The sequence below is a fragment of the Chaetodon trifascialis genome, chromosome 14 (genome assembly GCF_039877785.1).
Source record: "Chaetodon trifascialis isolate fChaTrf1 chromosome 14, fChaTrf1.hap1, whole genome shotgun sequence".
Classification (NCBI taxonomy): Eukaryota; Metazoa; Chordata; class Actinopteri; order Chaetodontiformes; family Chaetodontidae; genus Chaetodon; species Chaetodon trifascialis.
This window is the reverse complement of record NC_092069.1, coordinates 12,847,523-12,869,297: the sequence shown is the minus strand read 5'-3', so window position 1 is coordinate 12,869,297 and position 21,775 is coordinate 12,847,523. Positions and strand designations below refer to the sequence as shown.

The window sequence follows — 21,775 nt, the reverse complement described above, 5'->3', positions numbered from 1 at the left end:
AGTCTTTGTGAGCAATATGTCACATCCTGTCAATCTAAAGTGATGTGTTTGTTGTTCATATTACAATTTAATTAAATTTTACTTTGCGTTCAGTAAGTCATAGCTTCTCCTTTGACTGAGGTGTGCAGCATGTAAAGCCACTGCATCCATTGGAGGAGCTCTACCATAACTCACCTTCTTCAAGTCTTCCTGCAGCACCTTCACCATGGACTCCAGCTGGCTGACCTTCCCCATCAGGCAGGCTGGGGTCTCTCTGTAAAAATGGATAAGCAGGACATTAGCTGGAACAAACACTGAAACTCCCACAGTCAAGCAGTGGCTAAAGCTCAGTCTAAAATTGTCTTTTTATTTCAGTGAAACACTGTAGTGGCTGATTTTACTCCACCAGAGTAGAGGACTAATTAGTGGTATCAGCTGCAGTAGTGTGTAATTGAACTGGAATCCGCAGGATTGGACACTGGTGAATTAAAGCTAACACTGGTCCTAGGCCATGACCTGAGGCCTCTTACCCAGGCGATGGCTGTCTCAGCGGGGCTGCCTGAGGCTCAGCCTGCTGGGGGCTGGTGGCTGCTGCGCTCTCAGCCATGGAGCTCTCCTCTTGGGCTGCTAGGAAGACCAGTCTCTGCTCTGAATAAAACCAATAAAAAGACATAGTATTAGACCTGGAGAGAGAACAAATGCAGGCTAACAGTGCCCTCTTCTGGTGACAACAAAGATGGCAGTTGGGCTTTTCTGCCACACCTTCCACTGAAAAGTATAGAAGTAATTAACCTTCACTTCCGATGATTTCAAGGAGGGAATTAAAACATGACGTGTGCCTACCCTCAAAGGCCTTGGCAGCGTCGACCAGGTGGGCCCAGTCCAGTGGGCCATCTGCCCCGGTGTCAGGCAGGGGCATGAGCACAGGGTCCTGCAGCTGCTGCCTCTTCCTGTCCTGCTCCAGCTCTGAGCTCCCTGAGGCTGACAGGTCTCCTGGGAAGGGAAACAGCAAAGTAAAACACTGCACAGCATGTGTATCTGTTCTCTGATGAGAGAAAAACAGAGACATTTTACAATCAAGGAATACAGTATATGATATGATATGATATGATATGATATGATATGATATATGATATATGATATGATATGATATGATATGATATGATATGATATGATATGATATGATATGATATTAAAATCATAACAAAGACTTGTTCCGTATTGCAAATCAAATGATCCTCCTTCACTACTTTTGTTATGACTACAGACAAAAGGTCCACATGACAATATGTATCACACTCCCACCTCCGCTACGAGTAGTCATAAATACTGAAGATTCACCTAGAGATTTATGTGACGCTCGCCGGTTTGGTCCGTGGCGAGTGGTGGGTGAGCGGGGCATGGTGGAGCAGCTGAACAGAAGGTCAGTAGGCGTGTCACGCTGTCCGCTGGACGAAGGCTCCCTCTGACCTCCATAAATACTCTCATCTGACAGAGTTCTCTGGAGGGAGCGGCGAGTGGGCGGCGGACCAGGAAACAATGGCTGGAGACACGGAGGGAAACAGGCGAGTGACAGGATGCAAAAGACAAAGTGAGAAATACGGCAAAGGGTATTTAACTGGAAGAATCATTTTGAAATAAACACAAACTGAACAAGAATGTTATTATGATCGACCATACTGTCATTTTCCAAATCTGTTCTTATCAATGGATTATAAACTGGACGTTTGTTAAAACTATCAGCTATATAAAAGTGTATAATCTTATATATTTTTTTTTTATTTCAGCTTTTTATTCATTACTTTTAGTTAAGTTTCATGTATTTGTACATTAATTTTAGCTGACTTGAAACTGTTGATTCATTACGTCTACTCAAGCATTTCTCTGCTCACTTCCTAACTACTATTTAGCGTATGCGTTACAACTGACTCAGTTTATTGTAAATATAATAAAGATCAGCATTGCACCCATTTGTAATCCCATTTGGCCGTTTATTTTCCATACGTTTCAAATACGTGTATTCATTTTTTTAATAAAATCTTCTATTTTCAGGTTAGTTATTTGAGTCTTCCACATAGCCTACGGCCTGGGGAGCACCTACTCAGGTATCACGTCCCTGTTAGGGTACACTAGCATCAGTAAAGACAGTTAGGTGACAGTCTTTCTCGGTACCTTCTCTTCACTTGTAGTGGGTGGAGGGCTGTCTAGTGTGATGAGCTTCTTCAAGTCTTCTTCCAGGCTGGACTTGGCCGTGTGCCGCTGGGGTGACTGGGAGCCCCGGAGATTAGCCCTGAGCTGAGGCTGACCACCCAGCAGACCGTCACTCTGGTGCCGTCTAGAGTAAAAACAAAGTTCAACTTAATCGCACATTATATAGAAAATCAGGAAACAAAGGTTATGGAGGAAGCAGCCCAGAATGTAACAAAGCATGCCTGTGATTCAAGGCCATCAGCTCAAACTCTGAGGCTGCATGGGTATCTGTGAATGATAAGGCGTGCAACAGACACATCATCATTTAATTACTTCAATAGGAAAAATTTAACAGTATGAAAACAGCAGTTGTTATCAACCAGAAATGGGACAAACAGTGCAACATATGCTGCCCTCAATAAATGAAAAAAGGCAACTGTGGTTGGTGTGTTCAGTCACACTCTTTGGCAAACATAAAAGGTTTCAAACTCGGCAGCACCACATGGTGGCAGTGTTGGCCAAATTAGCATAAACACTGACGTTAGGTGATCAGGCAGAAGGCCAAAATCTGACAAAATATTCATTCCTTTCTCCAGTCTCTCAAAGATCAACACCACCGACAGCAGGACGCATTTCTATACCAGACGATCACTTTCACAACATGCAGCGCTGCAGGAGACACGGTCCTAAATATTCACAGATGTTTAATAAAAACTACTCCCATCTTACTTGCGAGTGCTGCCAAAGTCCACAGAGTTGACGGTTCCCCCTGGTTTCCTCCAGCCAATCAGGTACTTGGAGGTCGCTCCTTGACGTGGGTAGAAACTCTTGCCCCCTGGGGACTGGCAGTTCTGGGACGTGGGTGAGGTGGCTGCAGCCTCGTCCTGTGGCGACGTGGAGCTGCAGCCCTGGCCCATCGGACTCCCTGAGTGGCCAGAACTGAGTGTGCTGGAGAAAAGGGGAGACAGGTGAGACACATGTACGATTAAAATACAGTTATTTATGAAATACACAAGCACCGAGAGCAGGTTCAGTGGCTGTAAAGTACAGTACTATTTTGTTGTTTTAATTTAATTTTGTTCTTTGTTCAATTAGCATGACTGATGAAGCATCACTATGTGTAATGATGTAAAATTAATTCCCCCAGATGGCCACTTTCCCTCTTGTTCAAACTGTCAAAATATTTTAGCAGTTGCGTTAAGACTGTTTGCATATATAAAGAGAGCGGAAACACGTGAGTTAACCTGTTCCACCACTACATATCTCTCTATCTCTGCAGATGGGATCAACTGACGAATTTATAGATTAAAAAATAGGACAGAGTGTCCTTGCACTCCATTTCTTCAAATAACATTCCTCCGTAGTTTGACATAAAAGCTTGAATTTTCAAACAGCAAGTTTTGTGTCTGTGTGCAAGCACACAGGCGCGTGCACATACTATAAAACAAAGCTGCCAATGTACAGGTCTGGTGGAGCTGAGTTATTTCTGGCTGAGTGAAGAAGAGAGGGAGGAAAGCTTTGGTTGATTCAAAGGAAGAGGGATTTAGAAGAGGGGAAACAGTGCTGAGCTCACAGTCTGCATTTCTAGCAACTTCAAGCACTTCCTTTCTATCATGGGCACCCGGAGATGGAGATACATACAAATGCAAACCTCTACCCCCTCCCCCCAACACACACACACACACACACACACACACACACACACACACACACACACACACACACACACACACACACACACACACACACACACACACACACACACACACACACACACAGTTATTTCATTCTTCCTCTCTCCTTTGTTAATGCCAAACTGCAGAGCTTTGGACTTTTCCATCTGGGATGGTACAGGATATATCTGGACTACAATGAATCACTGTCTGTTTAATGAAACATTGATGCGGGGGTATAAATTCTTCAGTTGCCAACAGCTGACTGTAAGAGAACAGCAGCACACCTGGAGTGGGAGGCGCCATCACTCAGGCTGTAGGAGCCACTATCAGGAACTAAAGATGGACTCTTTGCTGGAATCTCACTGCCTCCAATGGCCAGAGAGTCTGGTGGCGGAGGTGGAGTGTCCGTGGCCCTGTGGCTGCCTGCTGGGTCATCCTGCCATGGTATTTTGTCTTTGGCCCCGAAGGCACCAGTGGACGAAGCTGTGCTGCTTTGTGTGGCAGTGAAGGAGGTGGCATCGATGCCGCTGTCGGTGGAGGTGCCCTGAAGATAGCCATTGAGCTCAAGATCACTCCTTACTCCTGACCTTGATCCCACTTCATACCACTTCTCATCGCTGTGGGCGGAGCTGGAGGCGTTGCTCGAGAGCGTGTTGCTGCTTGACTGGCTGGATGAATACGGAGCATCCGGCTATTCAGAGATGAGTAATCAAATTAGCACCTTCACCACATTTTCACTGCACATACTTCACAAAAGCACGATCACAACTTGCCATCAAACGAGAGAGAGGAAAATGAATAATAATGTGCTAATAAACAATAATGTGCTTGTTGACCCCGACTCACCTTAGTGCTTTTGTTGGGAGACATGTGGCTGCTCTGCTCTGACGGCTGGAGTCGAGGAATCACTGCCTTGGAAACCACGGTGTCTGTCGGAAGCACAGTAGCACAGTAATTCTCATGTTTTATTCAATGCTTTGACCACAAAACCAGAGTTTGGAGTTCTTCTTACCTGCACTAGTTTTGTCCCCCAGTCTGCTAGCGGATTCCCCCTCCCCAGTTCGGGACCAGCCGACACCCGATCCCACACCAGCTTTGATCCCATTTACCCCCTCACCTGCCACCTGCCGCACAGATGACACAGGGGACTGGCAGTTGTTGTTATTAAACCTAGAGGGGAGATGAGGAGGGTCACCTATGTTGCCAGGTAGTGCAGCAGGCAAAGTTATCATATGTAACCCATAGCGAGGAGCAGACCTTACCCATCAGGCATAGACTTCTGCCTCCAGTGGCTGGAGCTCATGGTGTCTGTGTAGGAGAGGCTGGAAGGGGAGCTCGTGTTGTGCAGTGTGCGGCCCATCACAATGGAGCAGGCGAGGGCGTAGTTGTCGTTCCCTGGGGAATATCTGCAACAATAGTATGTCATTTCAGACAAACCATATACTGCAGCCAGACAGCAACATGTTCAGCGTGTCTACGAGTCTCATTAGAGCGTTATGTTTATTTTGTGACCTTTTGGGGTTGAGGGGTCGCCCGTCACTGGACACACTTCGGGGAATAGCAGCAGAGTTGCGGTCACTGAAGTCTGAAGGCGGGGCCTTGATCAGTGTTCCCCCTGTGCCAGCAGCGCGTGTTTGAGGGCTGGATGAGGTGCGTGGCCACTTGGTATTGTTGTTGGTGGGGCGGAAGGGGAACTTTAGCTCATAGGGCATGCCCTCTTTGTGGTTCTTGTAATCCACCAGCGGCATGTGGTAGATTTCTGAGCAGCCTCTGTTGGCACATCAAGCGTTCACAGTCAGAATATAAAAAAGTAACAATAAAAAGCAAAAAGAGTAAAGTTGCTCTTGCATCTACTGATCATTTATATCCACTCTACCTGCGAGGTGTGGAGTCTTCATGAGGGGGAATGATGACCACCTTGACAGTAACAGAGGTTCTGAGCAGGTCGATCATCTGCTCGTGAGACAGAGAGGCCACAGCCACCTTGCAAATCTCCACCAATCGGCTGCCCTGTCTGAGCCCGGCCTGCCAGGCATAACCATAGGGCTCCACCTCAGCAACAATGCCCTCAAAGTTGACATGAAAGCCCAGCTGGCCCAGGGCGTTACGGCGCAGGGTCATCTCCGTGGTCTGACTGCCCTTGGTCAACAGCTACAGTACAGTGAAAGAGTGCAGAAGCACGAATCAGAGAGAGGGAGGAGAAACAAAATGCGCATGAGGAACAAAACTTTTACAAACATCTTCTTAAAGAAAAAAAACTTTCAGGTAAGCTAATATACATCTTTTAAAATGGATCTGACACTAGCTCTGATCCCACCCAGGCCAAGGCACGTATTTCAATCAACATACTATGAATACTAAACACTTTTTCGGTAAGCTTCCATGATAACAGACACTGTGTCTAGCTCTTCCTCTACCTGTGGGAAGTTAATTGAAAAGTAAATAGCAGTTAGCACAGCCTGGAGCAAATCACAGCAGAAGCAGAGCTCCAATTAGCCACAGAACTGAAACATGTCATGATGCCCACAACAAAAGCATAGAAAAAAGGAAAAAAAAACACATTCCTGCTTTACAAAGACGGCCACGTGCCAGAACTGGTAGCAGGCAACAGCAAATCTTTACTTCTTCACTGTTTACCACCAATGAGAACTGCAGAGTCACAAGAATGACCCAAATGCCCAAACAAAAGGCACTGCCTAACTGCCTCATATGCTCCACATTGAAATCCACAGTAATGATATCATGTCACAAATGACTATGTATTATGCTTAGCATGACTTATAATGATAGAGTCAACACAACAGCTGTGGCTTTTTGGTGACTGTGTAATTTGAGGCTTTATCCTTATGCTGCTATAATAACATCAACAATACTTAGAACTTCTTTCTTTCTTCTGTTGTCAGGGAAGTGGACAGATGGAATATTGTGCCCTGGCCGTCTCTGGTACTGGCACTGAAAAACTTCACTAAGCACCTTTTAGCTTCATACTTGTTCACTGGCAGCAGGGATATTACCAAAAGGCCTTGACCTTTGATTTAGAAATGTGTGTTTACTCTACTGTTTTAGTCAGTGTTATCTCTATTGGATAAGTTTGCCAGATAATGCATTCAGAGTCACATGTGCGAGGACTGTGGTGTTCATTACAGGCTGTTTGTCAGAGGTGGGGTGTTTGGCTCAGTGTAACCTCTGATAGCTGCAGCAGATGGTGTGTCCTAATGAGATGTACTGTCACAGACAGTTGTGGTGCCCCACTGACCTCCAGTCTTTTGACAACCTCTCCAAAGTCTTCTGTGTTGTTATTGATGGAGCGCAGTGACACACTCTCGCCACGCTCATAGTAGATCTTCATGGAGGCGGGGCTCCCTGTTGACCAACCAATCACATCACGCGTGGCGCAGTTAAACACGACCGCTTTGGCCTCCTGATCCAACAAGATGATGAAGTCATTTGAAATGGCCAACAGGCATTCGCGCTCAGCACCGGCGACCTGATCTTCAGCATGAACCTGCCAGGTCACGGCCCCCAGGCTCCGAAGCTCCGCCCCGCTGTATGGACGCACCTTCTCCCTTCGTTTGTGCGCCAGAGAGATGAAGGGGAACTTCCCAGTGGGTTCTACTGGGGTACTGGTCACGTGACGCTCCGCCAAGTCCCGCAGATACTCCTGCCGTGTGCGTGTTGCCATGGCACCAAACTTATCTGACTTGTGGGCTGCGTTCTCAGCGTTGATGACTTTGCTCAACAAGAAGTCCCTGAAGACAGTGGACTTGGGGAAGGTCACGCCCTTGGGGATTGGTGGGCCAAAGGAGGGAACGTCCTGGGAACGGGTGACAGCCACACTGCCAACAGAGAAAAAGAGGTGTTTGAAGTCAAAAACAAAAACATCAAACACCAAAATCTTGCAAAAATATACAAGAAAACAAAAAAAAGACTCAGCGCAGTATTGAATATGTATATGTGAAGATAAATACATCAATATAAAATAACATAAAATATAAATAGTATGAAACACAGTCAGACGTTATTCATAAAAACTGAAGCATGACACAAGATAAAAACACTAAAAGATAACAGAACTTTTCATCCCATGATGGTCCTTCAACAGCAAGGACAAACCGCAAGTGGGCTTGTAAAAAAAAAAAACCTTAGTGGAGACATCTTTACATAGTTTCCTCTGAGGAATTGTTGTCTTTGACCTGTTTCACTTGTGAGTATAAAGGAGAGCGTTAGAATTCCTCCAGGCAAGGCTCTCCTTTTGTTACCCTCTACTAGCTCCTGCTCCATTTGAACACGATGGCTGCCCTTGAGTTGAATTACTATAAATTAGTGACAAGGTGCAGGTAATGCTGTCTCATACCTGTTGTTCATAAGAAATGGGCTCACTGCAAAACAAATTCAGAAAAGCGTGCTGTCCAACACACTGGGATTAATTTAAGAAGAACTTCTTGGATTGTCAGAGCAGTTGGCAGCATGTTTGTACCCACTCACACTGTGTAATTTCTCCTGTGAAGTATGAAGGTTGTATGGAGGTTATACGTGCATATATACATTCAGTCAGTTGCATATACACTAAAAGCCCATGAGAGTGAGAAAACAGAGACATGGTCTTGGATAAGCTGAAGTGACAGCCCTGACAAGTCTACGTCCAGTCCATTAAACAGATAACGGAGCCATCGCCTGTAGCAGAAATGTTGCAAACCATGCCCGACTAAACCCAGCATATAAATACTATACATCCAATCACAGCTGACGAGCCAGCTCCCAGTGCTGACACCCTGCCACTCTCTGCTACATCACAGTCACACTATGGAGAAGCAGAGAGCTGAGCTAGAGCTAGCAAGCACAAACGGCCTATGTTTCCTAAACAAAGGTCTAGTTATGCAATCTGCCTTGCTGGCCCCGTGTGACTTTGAGGCAGCGGTTGAAAGCAGCAGATTAGCACCCCGCTGGCCCCAGGCCACTTACTCCTCTAATGCTCCAGTCTGGCTCAATATGACCTGAGAAGCATTATCCAAATCTCAGCAGCAGGCAACAACAGGCTATTAATAACTGGATGACTCAACAAATCATAACATGCTCTTTATTAATAGAGATTAGAGAAGTAAAGACACTCCATTATTGACATAGATTTTCCTAAGACATAAAGACACACACATATGAAATGATGACAGACATCAAAACAAACAATACCCTCTTTGTGGGAAATGAAGTTTCAAGCTCGCATCTGCATATGTGTAAGAGTCTGTGTGAGTGTGATGTGTGTTTATGTTTGCAAATGTGTGTCTAGCGATCATCTGAAATCCACAGAGCTTGGAATCCAGGAGGTGGCGAAGCCAAATCACTGCATCAACTACTCTGCATTGTTTTCACTAAACCAACACACCACAACTACAAACATCAATAGAAACACACACAACTCACCTCCTGGTTTCACCAAAAAGAAACCATGCCTTCAGAGCACTGCTGCACAGTATCCTGAATCTGAATTTGTTTCAATCAATGCAAAGCGACAAAGATTTCCTGAGCCGATGATAACTCGATTCTGTTCGGTAGCTACAAACCAACACTTGAGATATACCACTTGGAACGGTGCAGCAAATCCCTGTATCCTGTGTTCTCTTGTCTGGACCCAGAATTTTTTCCAAACCATCAGGGAAAAGAATCCATGGAAAGACTTGTGACCAACAGTCAGGAGTGAAGTCTTAGCATATGATGCTTCAATCCACTGAATATGAGCAGAAGCCGGAGGCTGGGAGTGTGTCAGTGTCTCTGGGTGGGGTAGCTAGATTGTCCCGCGCCTCTCCATTTCATCCATAAGGCAAACCAGCAAAACCAGCATTTCACCCCTTCACCTCTTCCGCAGCATAAACTAAAATTTAAAAAAAAAAGCCCCCTTTAGGCAAAAAGCAAGCTGAATGGTGTCCACTAGTCGATGGGGATGGAGTAGATGGTCAGAAAAAAAGGAACTTGCCAAAGAGATGAACAGAACGGCTGGAAATAAATTAGCCCAAATTTGACGCGGGTGTGAGCTGAGAGACAGAAGGCTGGCCTGACCCGTCCGCTCCTGAGATGGACTCTGTGAGCTCTGAGAGAGTCTCTCAGCTCTCAACAATCCTCCCTGCTCACATGCATGTCCGGGTGAAGAGAGCACTTCATGTGCATGCCGCTAACTTCTTCAGACCATTCCGGCTCACGCTGCCTAAAGGCAAAGTGGCAGGCGGGGAGAGGATGAGGAGGAGGAGGAGGAGGAGGAAGGGGGAGACTTGTATTATATGAGTGTGTGAAGAGTGAGCCTTCGAGTGAATTAGTGTGCACGGGAAAAAGTGTGCGTATGTGTGTGTAACTGCGCAAGCGAGCATGACAAAGAGGTAAAAAGAGTACAAGAGTGACAGCGAGCAACTATGTGTGTATAATATCTGTGTATGCAGAGCAGGGAGAGTGTGTGTGCGGTGGGGTAGTGATGCATAAATGTGAACTGTGCCACAGAGCTGCAGTCTGATCATCGTGAGGCCGAGAATCAGCCAGCGGAGGAGAAGAGATCAGTTCGACAGCTACTGCAGGGCTAATCTATTCTATTTGAAAGGAATCAAACAAATTTCTACTAATGCTGACATGCTGAAGACACATACGCAATCCAGAGAGCAGTCACGCAACAGGCTTTTATGTTTGACCCATGCCTTCCAGTCAGTGCTTTTGTCTTAATGCTCCTGTAGCTACCTGCTTTAAAACAGCACTGCTGGTAACAGTGAGAGTGGTGTGGAGCTTTTACGGGTCCCATAAAAGGGGTCCAGTTCTGTACTGAAATATGAGGTTAAAACAAGATTTCTACTCAACATTTCTACTGGGTTTGGTCAGTCTGGCCTGCTTAAAATTATAATGAGTCTTCTTAGTCTATAGGTACGGTCATATATATTCATAGCTGGTGTGCTAACCTTAACCTCAGTGTCAGACACAGTTACACACTCATAATTCTCTGAGTGTAAACTGGAAACTGTTCCAAGGCTTCTGGTTGGATGTCAGACCTTTCAAAACCTGTACTTATCCAGGAAGAGGTTTTATTCAGCACACATGCCACATACACTATCCCTGCTCTTTCTTTCTTCCTCCCTTTATTTGACAAACACAAACCGCATGGCATGTATACATGTGTAGAAAAAAAAAAAAAAGACGTTCTCTGTGGTCTTGGCACATTAACTGTACCCCACCAACCTCCGTCTGCTGTGCCATCTCTGCAGGTACAATACAAACACCCACCTGTAGCATGTGCTGTCAGAGCAGGGATTGTGCACCCGTACGATGATGAAGACATGTTGAAAGTGAGAGCGAATGGCCTTCGGGGTGAAGGGGTGAGCACCGGGCTCCTGGAACACAATGGTCACTATGTCGTTCCCTATGTGGCGCTTCCTCAGCAGCTAGTCATTGGAAAACAACAGTCTTAATTAGAGATGTATAGGAATCTGAAAGCGAAGTCATACCCTGCACGTGGTACATTCCATTTCACAATACTGCACTTGGAAACAACAAAAGTTTCTTTAGGATGAAAGATGGATACCTGATCTGAAACAAGTCCTATCATGCTCAGTTTTTAATTTCTTGACACACAAGTAATGGTATACCACAACGGCTGGGCTCTCCATCTTTACCTGTTGTTTGTTGTTTGGCGTGTAAGGCAGCAGAGTCGACACATGGAACATGATCTCGTAGTCCTTGTACGTCGTGTATAGGGAGTGAGTGCCTGTGGAATCCGCTGCAGGAAAAATAGCAAGACCCATTGTACAATCACTGCCATCCATCTCTCTCACATGTGTATACTGCGTGCAAGACAAGATGCAATTTCACTGTAGCCCAAACAACGAGACAATAGCGGACTGTGGATCAATGTCAGCCTGGATAAGATGACTGTCCAAACCAATACTCAATCAACTGGTTTACTCAAGTGTCATCCAGTAAGGGCAGCCCTTTGCACTTTCCAGCACAACAGACAGTGTCTAAAATAGAATTTAATTCAGTGTTTCTTTGTGGTCAAGGCCATAAACCAGAGATGATGAAGTTTTTTATTCAACTGCCAAACCTATGTTTGTTTTAGTCAAGACAGATTCCCAAAAGATTGATGTAATTCCAGTAAATCTGTGCACTCATTAGTACTGAGTGGACACACCAGAGAGAAGAGGATACAAGAGCAGAGAGTGAAAGCATCACCAGGACAAAGCTGGTGAGAAAATATATAGTCCAGTGAAAGGAAATACTTGACCAAAAGCAAGACAAAGTACAAGCACAATAAAGTATGATGCAATCTGAAGTAGAGGAAACCCAAAATGCAAACCAGGACCTACTTTTAAGAGACAAGACCCTTCTTTCATTGCTAAAACTAAAGAGGCATCAAGTCAACTATAATAACTGGTTGTTTTAAAGACTCATCGCCAGAAAACAGATATCAGAATCACATGGAGAGAAAAAGAATGGGTCAATATTCTACGCAATACATAGGTGTCACATTAGGTTAATTCAATTTAAGATTACTAACAGAATGTGTTGGATGCACTCTGGATTGTAAAGGGTTGAACTTAAAAATGACCACAGGTGCTGGAGTTTGTCAATTTCTGTTGGGGGACCCGTCCATCCTGAAAGATGGATTAAGAATTAATTAAGGTCCCAATTCTAAGATAGCTTAATTTCTACATCTATTTTTGTATTATTTTTGTGCTATTGTATCTTAATTTATTTATTTTTTTTGTTTTTTTACTAGGTAATATTTTAGTCCTGTGTTTTCATTTGCATAGGCATATACTACCAATTTCTCCTTCACGTTTTTCTAAAATTGATTAAAATGTCAATCCCCCCCCCCCCAAAAAACCCATCACAATCTAAATCTAAAAGCACAAATCCTGTGTGTGTATGATGTGTGTGATCAAGAGGTGTGTTTAGTTGTTACTTTTGGTGTCCAGCTGGGCTCTGTACTTGGTGAAGCCCTTGAGGCGAACCTTGTCCCCCAGCAGCTGGAGGAACTCTTCCAGGGCGGGACCAGCCATCTCGTTGTTGTACATCTCCTCTTCGGTGCTCTGGCCTGCTCGGCAGTACATCACCCCCACCTTCACCTGAAAACTCAGCTGGGGAGCAGCACAGAAGCAGACGTAGGTCACGTCAGGACAGACAGCTTCATGGGAACTTACAAAACACAAATTCCATTTCTGTACAAACTCAGATAAGCAATTTCACAGAGGTGCAAAAAGTTCAGAAAAATCCTGCATTTTCCTCCTACCCCTTGTTCATCCAGTTTCATCAGCTGCTCTGTGACTTTGGGTGTGTTGAGGGCCAGTCTGAGGCAGGACAGATCCAGCTCAGGGAGGAGGTATTCCAGCACTTCTTTGATGGCCAGCCCTCGGGTGGTGCCGTGCTTTGAGGTGGAAGGCACTGCATCCTCCAGGACAGAGCCTCGAAGAGTTGTCAGCTGAGTGGACGGAGATTACAGAGAGGAGTGTGAGAACAGAGAGAATGCATCTCAGGAATCCTTGAAGTGCTTTGAACCTTCTCTTGGAGATGACACATAGGGATAGCAAAAGAAAAAAGAAATAAGTCACTGCAGGTTTTAAAGCAACACCATCCTCTTATCGTACTCTTGAAAAAGCTGACACGTAACAAGACAATTATTAGCCCTTGAGTAAATAGAAAATAGAACTGAGGAAGAGGAGGTGGGAGGGCTTCTCCGAGCGTACACAGAGTGTGCATTGTGCTGGGCTCTGGCAGTGAACTCAATCACTCGCCTATCATCAGCAGCCGGAACGGGCCAAGACTTTCTCTCCTACACGCTTGAGGCTGCACAGGGACCGTGTTTACAATGGACCTGTGTTCCACATGTTTGGAAGGTAGGATATGGGGTGGGGGTCCTGTGGTGCTTTAGTCTTAAGTGCGGGGGTTTAATCACATACACCTGTCCTACTTCAGTCCACAACAAACAGCCTGAGGCAAGTGCCTTAACCTCTGTCTGGGAATGTCCGTCCATATAAGAAATCTCATAACCCAAACCAAACACAGAAGACTAGGGGCCAACATTGTAACCAAATATGACACGTCTATGTCTATTTTTACTGAAACACAGAAGTAAAGCTCTCCACACAGTGGTTTGAGGTTGTCGGGCACTGACAGGCCTTGGAGGCTGGAAGATGAGTGCACTTCCTGAAGTTTCCTCACACACTGCTGATATTGGTAGACAGCTGAATGGCCCAAGGGCTGGTTGCATAACAGAAAAAAAAGGGTTAAGACTGGTTTTACCTCGAGCTGGTCTTCCTAGTATTGAACTATACACACCTTTTATGCAGATAAACAGGATATTAAGATCCAAGCAAGCGTGTCTTAACCATCTAACAACACAAAAGTGACAACAAAATGAACGTCTTTTCTTTCCCAAATTTGTGATTGCAAAAATAATAACTGCATGGTAAAATGCTCTGGGCTGAAGGATTCATGTGATGTGGTGCTGGAGTTGAGGTTGCGGTCTAGGATGGAGAGGACACTACGGCTAACCTCGCTGGTTCTGAAGATGAGACGGTAATTATACTGCTGGCCGTGCTCCTTGTCCTCCTCCAGCTTCTCTCTGCGCAAGCTCACTGCCACTGGACCCAGCCCCTCGTCTATCCCAAAGTAGTTCCAGTGCTCTGAGGTTGAGGAAGAGTCAGAGAAATATGCAGAATTATGAAATAAATAAAGATTTTGGGGAACCTCAAACATTCATATGCTAATAATGAGTACATGTAATGACAGCCGGTAAATCGATCTTACCCCTTAAGTAGAAGAACTTTCTGTAGTAGTAGGCTCCCAGGTCCACGTGCTCCACAATGTATTGTTTGCCCTTTTCGCTGAGCGTACTGGGGCCTTCCTTTGGTCCCTCTAGCACTGCTACTCCAGCATTTGTGCAGTGCGTGCTCACAGATGTTTCATACATGTTAACTTCCCCACTCAGTGTCCCTGAACTACCATTGCCTGCTCCACTTGTCATAAGCCCATGATACCCACCTGCTCCCAATCTGCGCCTCCCATTGCCATCAGCACCTATCTCATTGCGGAAGCAGGGGCAACTTAGCAGCATTTCATTGCTCTGTTCATCCCCAGCGTCCAGACCAGGACTGTCCCTCGAGTTGAGCTCTTCCTGGCTGCCACTCGGGGAGCTGTAAGGCAGGCTGTGTGTGGACGATAGGGTGGAGGTAGCCGAGGCTACAGCAGCAGCAGACGCCCCTGTGGTCGTGTTTTTCCTCTTGCCTGCAATCTGCCGCAACTGAGCAACTTCGTTGAGGTCAAACAGCATGCTTTGAACATCATAGTGGGCGAAGCCTTTCTGACACACCCAGGGCTTGAGTGGTGGGCCCATGTCGTCTGTCCGACAGTCCTCTATGTCAGACCCTGCTCTGGGGGAGTCCGACTCGCCCCGCACGTTTCGAAGTTTACGGAATATAGACTCACCCCCTGTCTCGGATTTAGTTCTTCTCTTTGGGGGCTTATCTCTGTCCTTGGCTTTAGGAGGCTGGCTGTCTATGGCGTCCTCTTGAAGATCAGTGCTGGCCTGCTTGGGCCCCACATTCAGCATGTCCTCCAATTTCTCTGGAGCAGGACTACGCTGGTCAAATTTGTCCCCTTGATAGCCCTTAAGCATTTCAAAGAAGCTCTCTCCAGATGCTCCGTGCTGATCTATTGAGGATGTGCTACCATATTCGCGATGAAGAGGGGACAATTTGGCTCCCGATGGAGGACCCCAGTCCTCTCCACTGTCTCCACTGCCTTCCATCTCGCTGATAGTCATGTCACTGTTGCTGCGCTGACGAATACGTCTCTGTCGTGGGTTTCTGTGTGCAGGACCTCGGTAGTCTCCTGGGGCTAGGTAACGGGTGTCAGGGCTGTAATTGTTAGACGGGGCCTGTGTTCGATTCTTCAGAGTGTTGTGGATGTTACGCAGCATTGACGAGTCCTGAGGGCTCATAATAGAGCCTAACTTAATGTGACTTTTCCCAGCAGAGGGCGTACTAGTGTTCTCAGGCTCTGTAGCTGAGTGCCACACAACCCCTGTAAGGTCTTTTCTTGGGGGCCAGTCCGCCACTCGGGCCCGTACACCCATTTTAGGCACTCCTGTGCTCACAGTGGCGTGGACATTGTCTGTGCGGGTTGGCACAGCCCCTCCATTAACCATACGGAGATGGCGGGTGAAAAACTCATCAGTGGCGGGGACGGAACCCCCAACAGTGCGCTCCATGGATGGGCGCTTCAGGCTGGTCATGACACCAGTGCCAAAGCCTAAAGGCACTCAGCAGGGAGACATGTCTGCCTCTGGGATGGGATGCTGCTTCCTGACTTCATGAGCAGGTTGATTGTCTGGATCAACAAATGAAGAGGCAGAAAAAGGGAAGGGGCAAGTCCACCTCTTCAGCACTCAAGCCTGCATACCGCTTCCTCAACTGTGTCGACACTGCCACTTGGCACTTTTCTTACTCCACACACACAGTTCTGAAAAGAAAAGAAACATCAGTTAGTACATACAGTAAGAGCACATAATAACAAACACATCTGTTTCTGCATTCATGCAACTTTCCCTTACATACACAAGACTGGAAATAAGAGAAACCTAGATGGGTAGCAGGTCTTAAATTAATAAGTTGTTGAAATAAGATCCTGAGTATGGGAATACCAGATGACTTTCCACTTGATTGGCTTTGATCAGTGCCCTGTTACACTCTCCTTGACATGGAAGAAAGCACAAAGGTAATTACAATGTCACTTCTTATTCTTAAGCTAAGCAGGCAATTATCTTTTTTTTTTACCGCTCTTAAAATTCTTCACATTTAATACTCATTTAGCACATCCGAGCTGAGATCGCAAGAGTGTAAACAACGTGGTTTTAAGGCATCTAGTAAAAGAACTATAGTATCTGTCTTCAAACAACAGGCCATCTTTCCATGTAACCTTTGCAATGAAAATATGTGTGGCCATTTTTACAAATATGCATACAATTACACTCTGTAGAAAATGAGAGATATATAGATGGAAACCACAAACCAGCCTGCAGAACAGAATGTGTGTGATTTTTCTTCATCTGCTTTTTTTCTTTTTTTCACCTTTTTCATGAGCTAGTGAAAAGTCATTGACATGTTCAATTTCAGATAAGGGGGCCTACTTTTCAAACCAATTTCAGAATAAGCATCAAGGGGAAACATGAAAGCTCACCCAAATTCAAAATGAATTCAACAATGTGCGTCATTTTTTTTTCCAAAGTCCAAACAAAATGATGCTTTTGCCCTAATCAGTTAAATGATCCAAAGAGTGGTAAAGATGACTTAATTGGCAATTTAATAAGCCTGTTTAGGACTGACTAGGTTTACATTAAAGTAAGAAACAAACCATCTAAATTTCTCAATAATCTTCAATCTCTGCAACTGGCATGCCTCTAAACTGCCCATTGCTGCTGACTCTCGACTTGTCTGATGTCTGTTTGTGTGCCCCTTCAGCAGCCAGCATTGGTGAATTGTAGTGCAGAGTTGCAGTTTTCCTGGTCAAACATCCCAAGCTGCACATCAAAAAGCAAAGTGGCCCTTTGAAAGTCATCTGAGAAGTGAGTGATGATCCTCTGCCTGACAAATCGGGCCAATTTGGCAGTGAGACAGTGGGGGAGATTAAGACTCCACTCTCAGTCAGCCCCGCCTGGCTGTGGCTGTGATCACATTAGCCACTAGCAATCAGTGCTCTGTGACAGGCCTACAGCACAGGCACATTCACACTACATCCCAGCATCAGGCCCAACTTTACGCTAAAAAAGAGTACATTCACCTTTGCTCTAAACAAGCCTCTCAACTGAGCGATGGGTCAAGCGTTCCCTAGACAATGCAGTTTGTTTGATAAAATCAACATCAATACACAAGTCAGGAACAGCGTGCAAATGTGTGTAAAATCTCAAGGCTCTGGAGATGATTCAGTTTACTGAGTGCCTGAGGCAAAGTATCCCCAGTCAGCTTTTCTTCAAAACATAGAGCAGTGTTTCCTGACAACAAACCTCTAAACCTTTGTATATTATGCAGCAGAGATTCTCTTTGCCAGTCCAATATTCAGCAAAAGCAGGCAGCATAAGATCTCGCCATAATGTAAGCTGGCAATTGGGATGCTGCATAAATTTTATTTACATAGAATGTAAATAAAAACAGAATGCAATTATTTGCAAACAAACTGACAACAGTTTTACGAAGTGTTGCTGAGCCCATGTATCCTTTAGACAATCATGTGTTCACAAAGTGGTGAACCTCGCTCCATCCTTGCTTGTGAATGACTGAGTCTTTCGAGGATGCCCCTTTTAAGGTTTCCAACTGTACACTCCTCTAATGAATGGGCGCGTATTCTTCAGGGCATGGGAGTGACGTGTGTGGAGCAGATGAATAAAAACTCATTAAGTAATTAAAAAAAAACCTCATTTGTGTCCTACTAACGCCCTGATGTCTGACATGAATACGACAGAAAATAGTCGGGGAATGTCAGTTAAACTTCAGGTCCTGTCCCAGAGTGTTGGGCCTCATTCCCACATGCTGCTGAGTGTCCTCAGGGACAGACAGAAGAATAGAAGTAATACACATGCACAGAAACACACACACGCATGTTCCAGAAAACAGGCCTGTAAGTCTCTCTCTGACAGACATGCAGATGGACGACTGGCTTCAAAATGAAAAGTGTGGCATAGAGGCTGAGATATTGCGTCTTGTGTACATTTGTAGAAAGCGCAGGAGACACTCAGGGACAAGCTAGGAAACTAAGACAAAATAAAAGACCCACAGTGCAACAGTTTATTTCCAACCCATCCTGCCATCCTATTTCAACACCTGCAGAATTAAACAACTTTTTTTTTATTAGTCTGTGGGACATGTCCAGACAGCTTCAGCCTGTTGACTAAATGAGGTTAACTTCCTGTAATTGGGGCTCTGACCTCCCAGCTGGTCGGTCAGGCCTGTTGAGATATGGAGCAAGGCGGCGGTACGGATGCAGACCAAGGCCTGCTGATATCATGGCACACCGATTAGATGCTACAATTTGTTGTTCTGGTAGTAGGGATGAGTCTAGACACAGAAGACCACGCTCTGATAGAGTAACACGTACCTATGACGACTCACCCTGAGTGTGTTAACAGGTGACTCAGACAACAGGGCCCTCCAGGATCTCATAACAAAACACACACACACTACATGGAATTACAGGTGGAAGACAGTCAGCCGGATGACGAATCAGAAACATGAACACCAATCCTTCAAATCTGACTCACGAAAGTGAGGGCACGTAAAAGAAAAAGTCCTTAGTCATCATCAAGAGACAGCATGGGGTGCTAGACATTCTCAGGGCCAGGGCCTCCTGGAGGGGAAGTGCTGCTGCTGAGCTGGCTTGGCTAGCTGTTGTCCCAGAGAGAAAGGACAACACGCTGGAGTTGAAAGACTCTTCATCCTGGGTCTCCAAACAGAGGGAGAATGAAGTTTCCCAGTAGACCGGGCAAGTGTCTCCAAAGTGGAGACAAAGGAGACGAAGGATTGCCCTACAAGCTTGTAATTACTGCGTGCTTCAATGGGGCTAAGGGGCTGTTTGGCTGACACCACTGGCTTTCAAACAGGCTCCCTACCATTTAGCCCATTGGCTCTCCCTGTCTCCTAATCTTTCCCTGTTCGAAGGGCTGACTGGGCTGTTGGGCAGCAGGCACAAAGGTCCCTCTGTCCTGGCTTGGGCAAGACTGGGGCCTCATTCCAACATAGGGAAGTCTTTGAAAACTGTCTGGCAAGGGAATCTCACGATGGCTGTGTACATGAGGCCTGCCAGAAAAACCAAATTAATTAGATGCAAGGGGAACTGAAGAGACAGATGAAGCAAACACTGAACCAGAATTTGGAAACAGGGGAAACAGAAGCATCAAAGAACAAGAAGGATACATTTGTGATGAGGACGGGAAGGGAGAAGAATGGCTCAACGGGACAGGAAAAGGCTTAAAACAAAAAACTGAAAATGATCGGTGTTGAGCGTGTCTGTAAGAGAATCATATCAGGATCATTTGGCTCTTCTGTAATCCACACACTCACTGTTACAACACATACATGAGTCACAAAACAGACAGATGACAGAGATTTGGGGAAGTAGCATTGGAAATCCCTTTTATTTCTGGAGAAGTTTGTATACATGACAACGAAAGCAGCAACTAAAGAAGGCAGCTGAACCTCAAACTCTTCCACAGTGAGTAAGCTTTCCTACAAAGTTGCTCACCATCATTTTGAAGAGTGAGGGGTAAACTGGGTCCCTAAACATCCGCTGAGGTGTAGCCGAACCATGGCTGCCCACAGGCCTAACAGATGCACAGGCAGTACAACCCCAATTCCAAAAAAGTTGGACGTTGTGTAAAACGTAGACAAAAACAGAATGCAATCATTTGCTAACAAACTCGTGTTCACTGACAACTGTTTCACAATTTGTTCCTGAGCCCGTGTTGTAATATCCTTTAGACAATCATGTGTTCACAAAGTGGTGAACCTCGCGCCATCCTTGCTTGTGAACGACTGAGCCTTTCGAGGATGCCCGTTTCATACCCAATCATGATACTATCACCTGTTACCAATGAACCGGTTTATCTGTGGAACACTGAATAAACACATACGGAAACATACCATACCATACAACAAACATAAAACATTAAATATATTATAGTATATAGTTATAGTATATGTCAAAAGTTGACACATTCAGTTTTAGTTGTTTCACACAGCGTCCCAACTTTTTGGAATAGGGCTCGTAACAAAGCATCTCCACCACTCCCATGTCTCCATGTTCTTTTTCTACTCTTTCTGTCTGCTCCCTCCTCCTATATGAGCATCTGGCTGTAAACCAGGCACAAACCTGCCCGTCTGATTGAGCAAACCTGAGAACCTGACACCTTCAGAGAAAAACAGGCAGGCCTGCTGGCAGACAAACGATACTAGCGTCACCCAACCGCGAGCCAAGATCCTGGAATTCCACCAATTTCAGCAAAGGAAGTGATGAAGGTCTGAGGGGGGGAAGAGAAGTAGGGCATGTTCAGGCAAACTCTCCAAGAGAAGTGCAACACTGACTGTCCAAGTGATAGTCTGTTATAAAGCACTTTAATGTCTGCTGTGACTTTACAACTACTGGCTTGTCTTCTATCTTTGCAGTCAGCTTCTACCGAGAGCTGTTATCTCTGACATACCAGCTCTGGATCAAGTGGCACACCACAATAAGATGAGAAGTGAATCGACGAATTGTTCAACTGACCACACATGCGATGCAAACACCACGTGTAGTTGGAGCACTTCAAAAACCGGTGGCAGTGTATTGACATTCATCACCACCATTGTTGTGTGATGTGCTGCCGCTCTGCCCTATCTCTAGGGCCCCTCGCTATCACTGCAGCACAGTTCTGTGAGTAATGGGCATAGCTAACCACTGGCAAAGTGAATTTCACTCCCAGCCTTACACAAGAAGACAGTTCTGGAGGAGCGCCAGTATATATTCATTGCCATTATCATCAGCAGGGTGTCCTCGATCCTTCCTCTCTCCTTATCTAGAACGGACTCCACCAGGATTTCACATATTATGTGGGAGAGAGAGCAGGATAAATAGACACTTGAAACACTTGACATAGTTTAGTTAGCAATGGTAAACCCATTCCCATTTCCAATGTCATTATCTGGGTGGGCCATGAGTTTGACAATGAAAGCCTTTCTCCAACTCCTTGAGGGCCATTTCCCTCTAAAGGAAAAAACCTAACTGCACTGCTAACAGCATAGGTGGTCTGCTCGTCCAGAGTTGACCAGTTACTACTTCTTATACTCTAATCTATTAGCTGCCCTGTCAAAAACAAAAGGATGAAAAAAGTCCACAGTATTAATCGGGCTTGTATTCAATTGATTTAAAGTCCATAAAAC

General features: G+C 45.4%; 1 protein-coding gene across 1 annotated transcript in view; it reads right to left on the bottom strand.

The window, feature by feature from the left end:
* LOC139342078 (signal-induced proliferation-associated 1-like protein 1) overlaps positions 1 to 21,775 on the bottom strand; it is a 35,326-nt gene that overhangs the window by 1,998 nt on the left and 11,553 nt on the right. Inside the window, exons 2-20 of the mRNA XM_070978963.1 lie at positions 14,619 to 16,331; positions 14,364 to 14,494; positions 13,102 to 13,290; positions 12,775 to 12,949; positions 11,486 to 11,589; positions 11,097 to 11,254; positions 7,102 to 7,681; positions 5,722 to 5,996; positions 5,358 to 5,615; positions 5,108 to 5,251; positions 4,858 to 5,015; positions 4,692 to 4,774; positions 4,130 to 4,536; positions 2,899 to 3,117; positions 2,152 to 2,314; positions 1,321 to 1,522; positions 823 to 972; positions 510 to 627; positions 175 to 253 (exon numbers count right to left, since the gene is read on the bottom strand). Coding sequence (XP_070835064.1) covers positions 175 to 253; positions 510 to 627; positions 823 to 972; positions 1,321 to 1,522; positions 2,152 to 2,314; positions 2,899 to 3,117; positions 4,130 to 4,536; positions 4,692 to 4,774; positions 4,858 to 5,015; positions 5,108 to 5,251; positions 5,358 to 5,615; positions 5,722 to 5,996; positions 7,102 to 7,681; positions 11,097 to 11,254; positions 11,486 to 11,589; positions 12,775 to 12,949; positions 13,102 to 13,290; positions 14,364 to 14,494; positions 14,619 to 16,104 — 5,079 coding nt within the window. The 5' untranslated portion in view covers positions 16,105 to 16,331. The remainder of the gene's footprint in view (positions 1 to 174; positions 254 to 509; positions 628 to 822; positions 973 to 1,320; positions 1,523 to 2,151; positions 2,315 to 2,898; positions 3,118 to 4,129; positions 4,537 to 4,691; positions 4,775 to 4,857; positions 5,016 to 5,107; positions 5,252 to 5,357; positions 5,616 to 5,721; positions 5,997 to 7,101; positions 7,682 to 11,096; positions 11,255 to 11,485; positions 11,590 to 12,774; positions 12,950 to 13,101; positions 13,291 to 14,363; positions 14,495 to 14,618; positions 16,332 to 21,775) is intronic.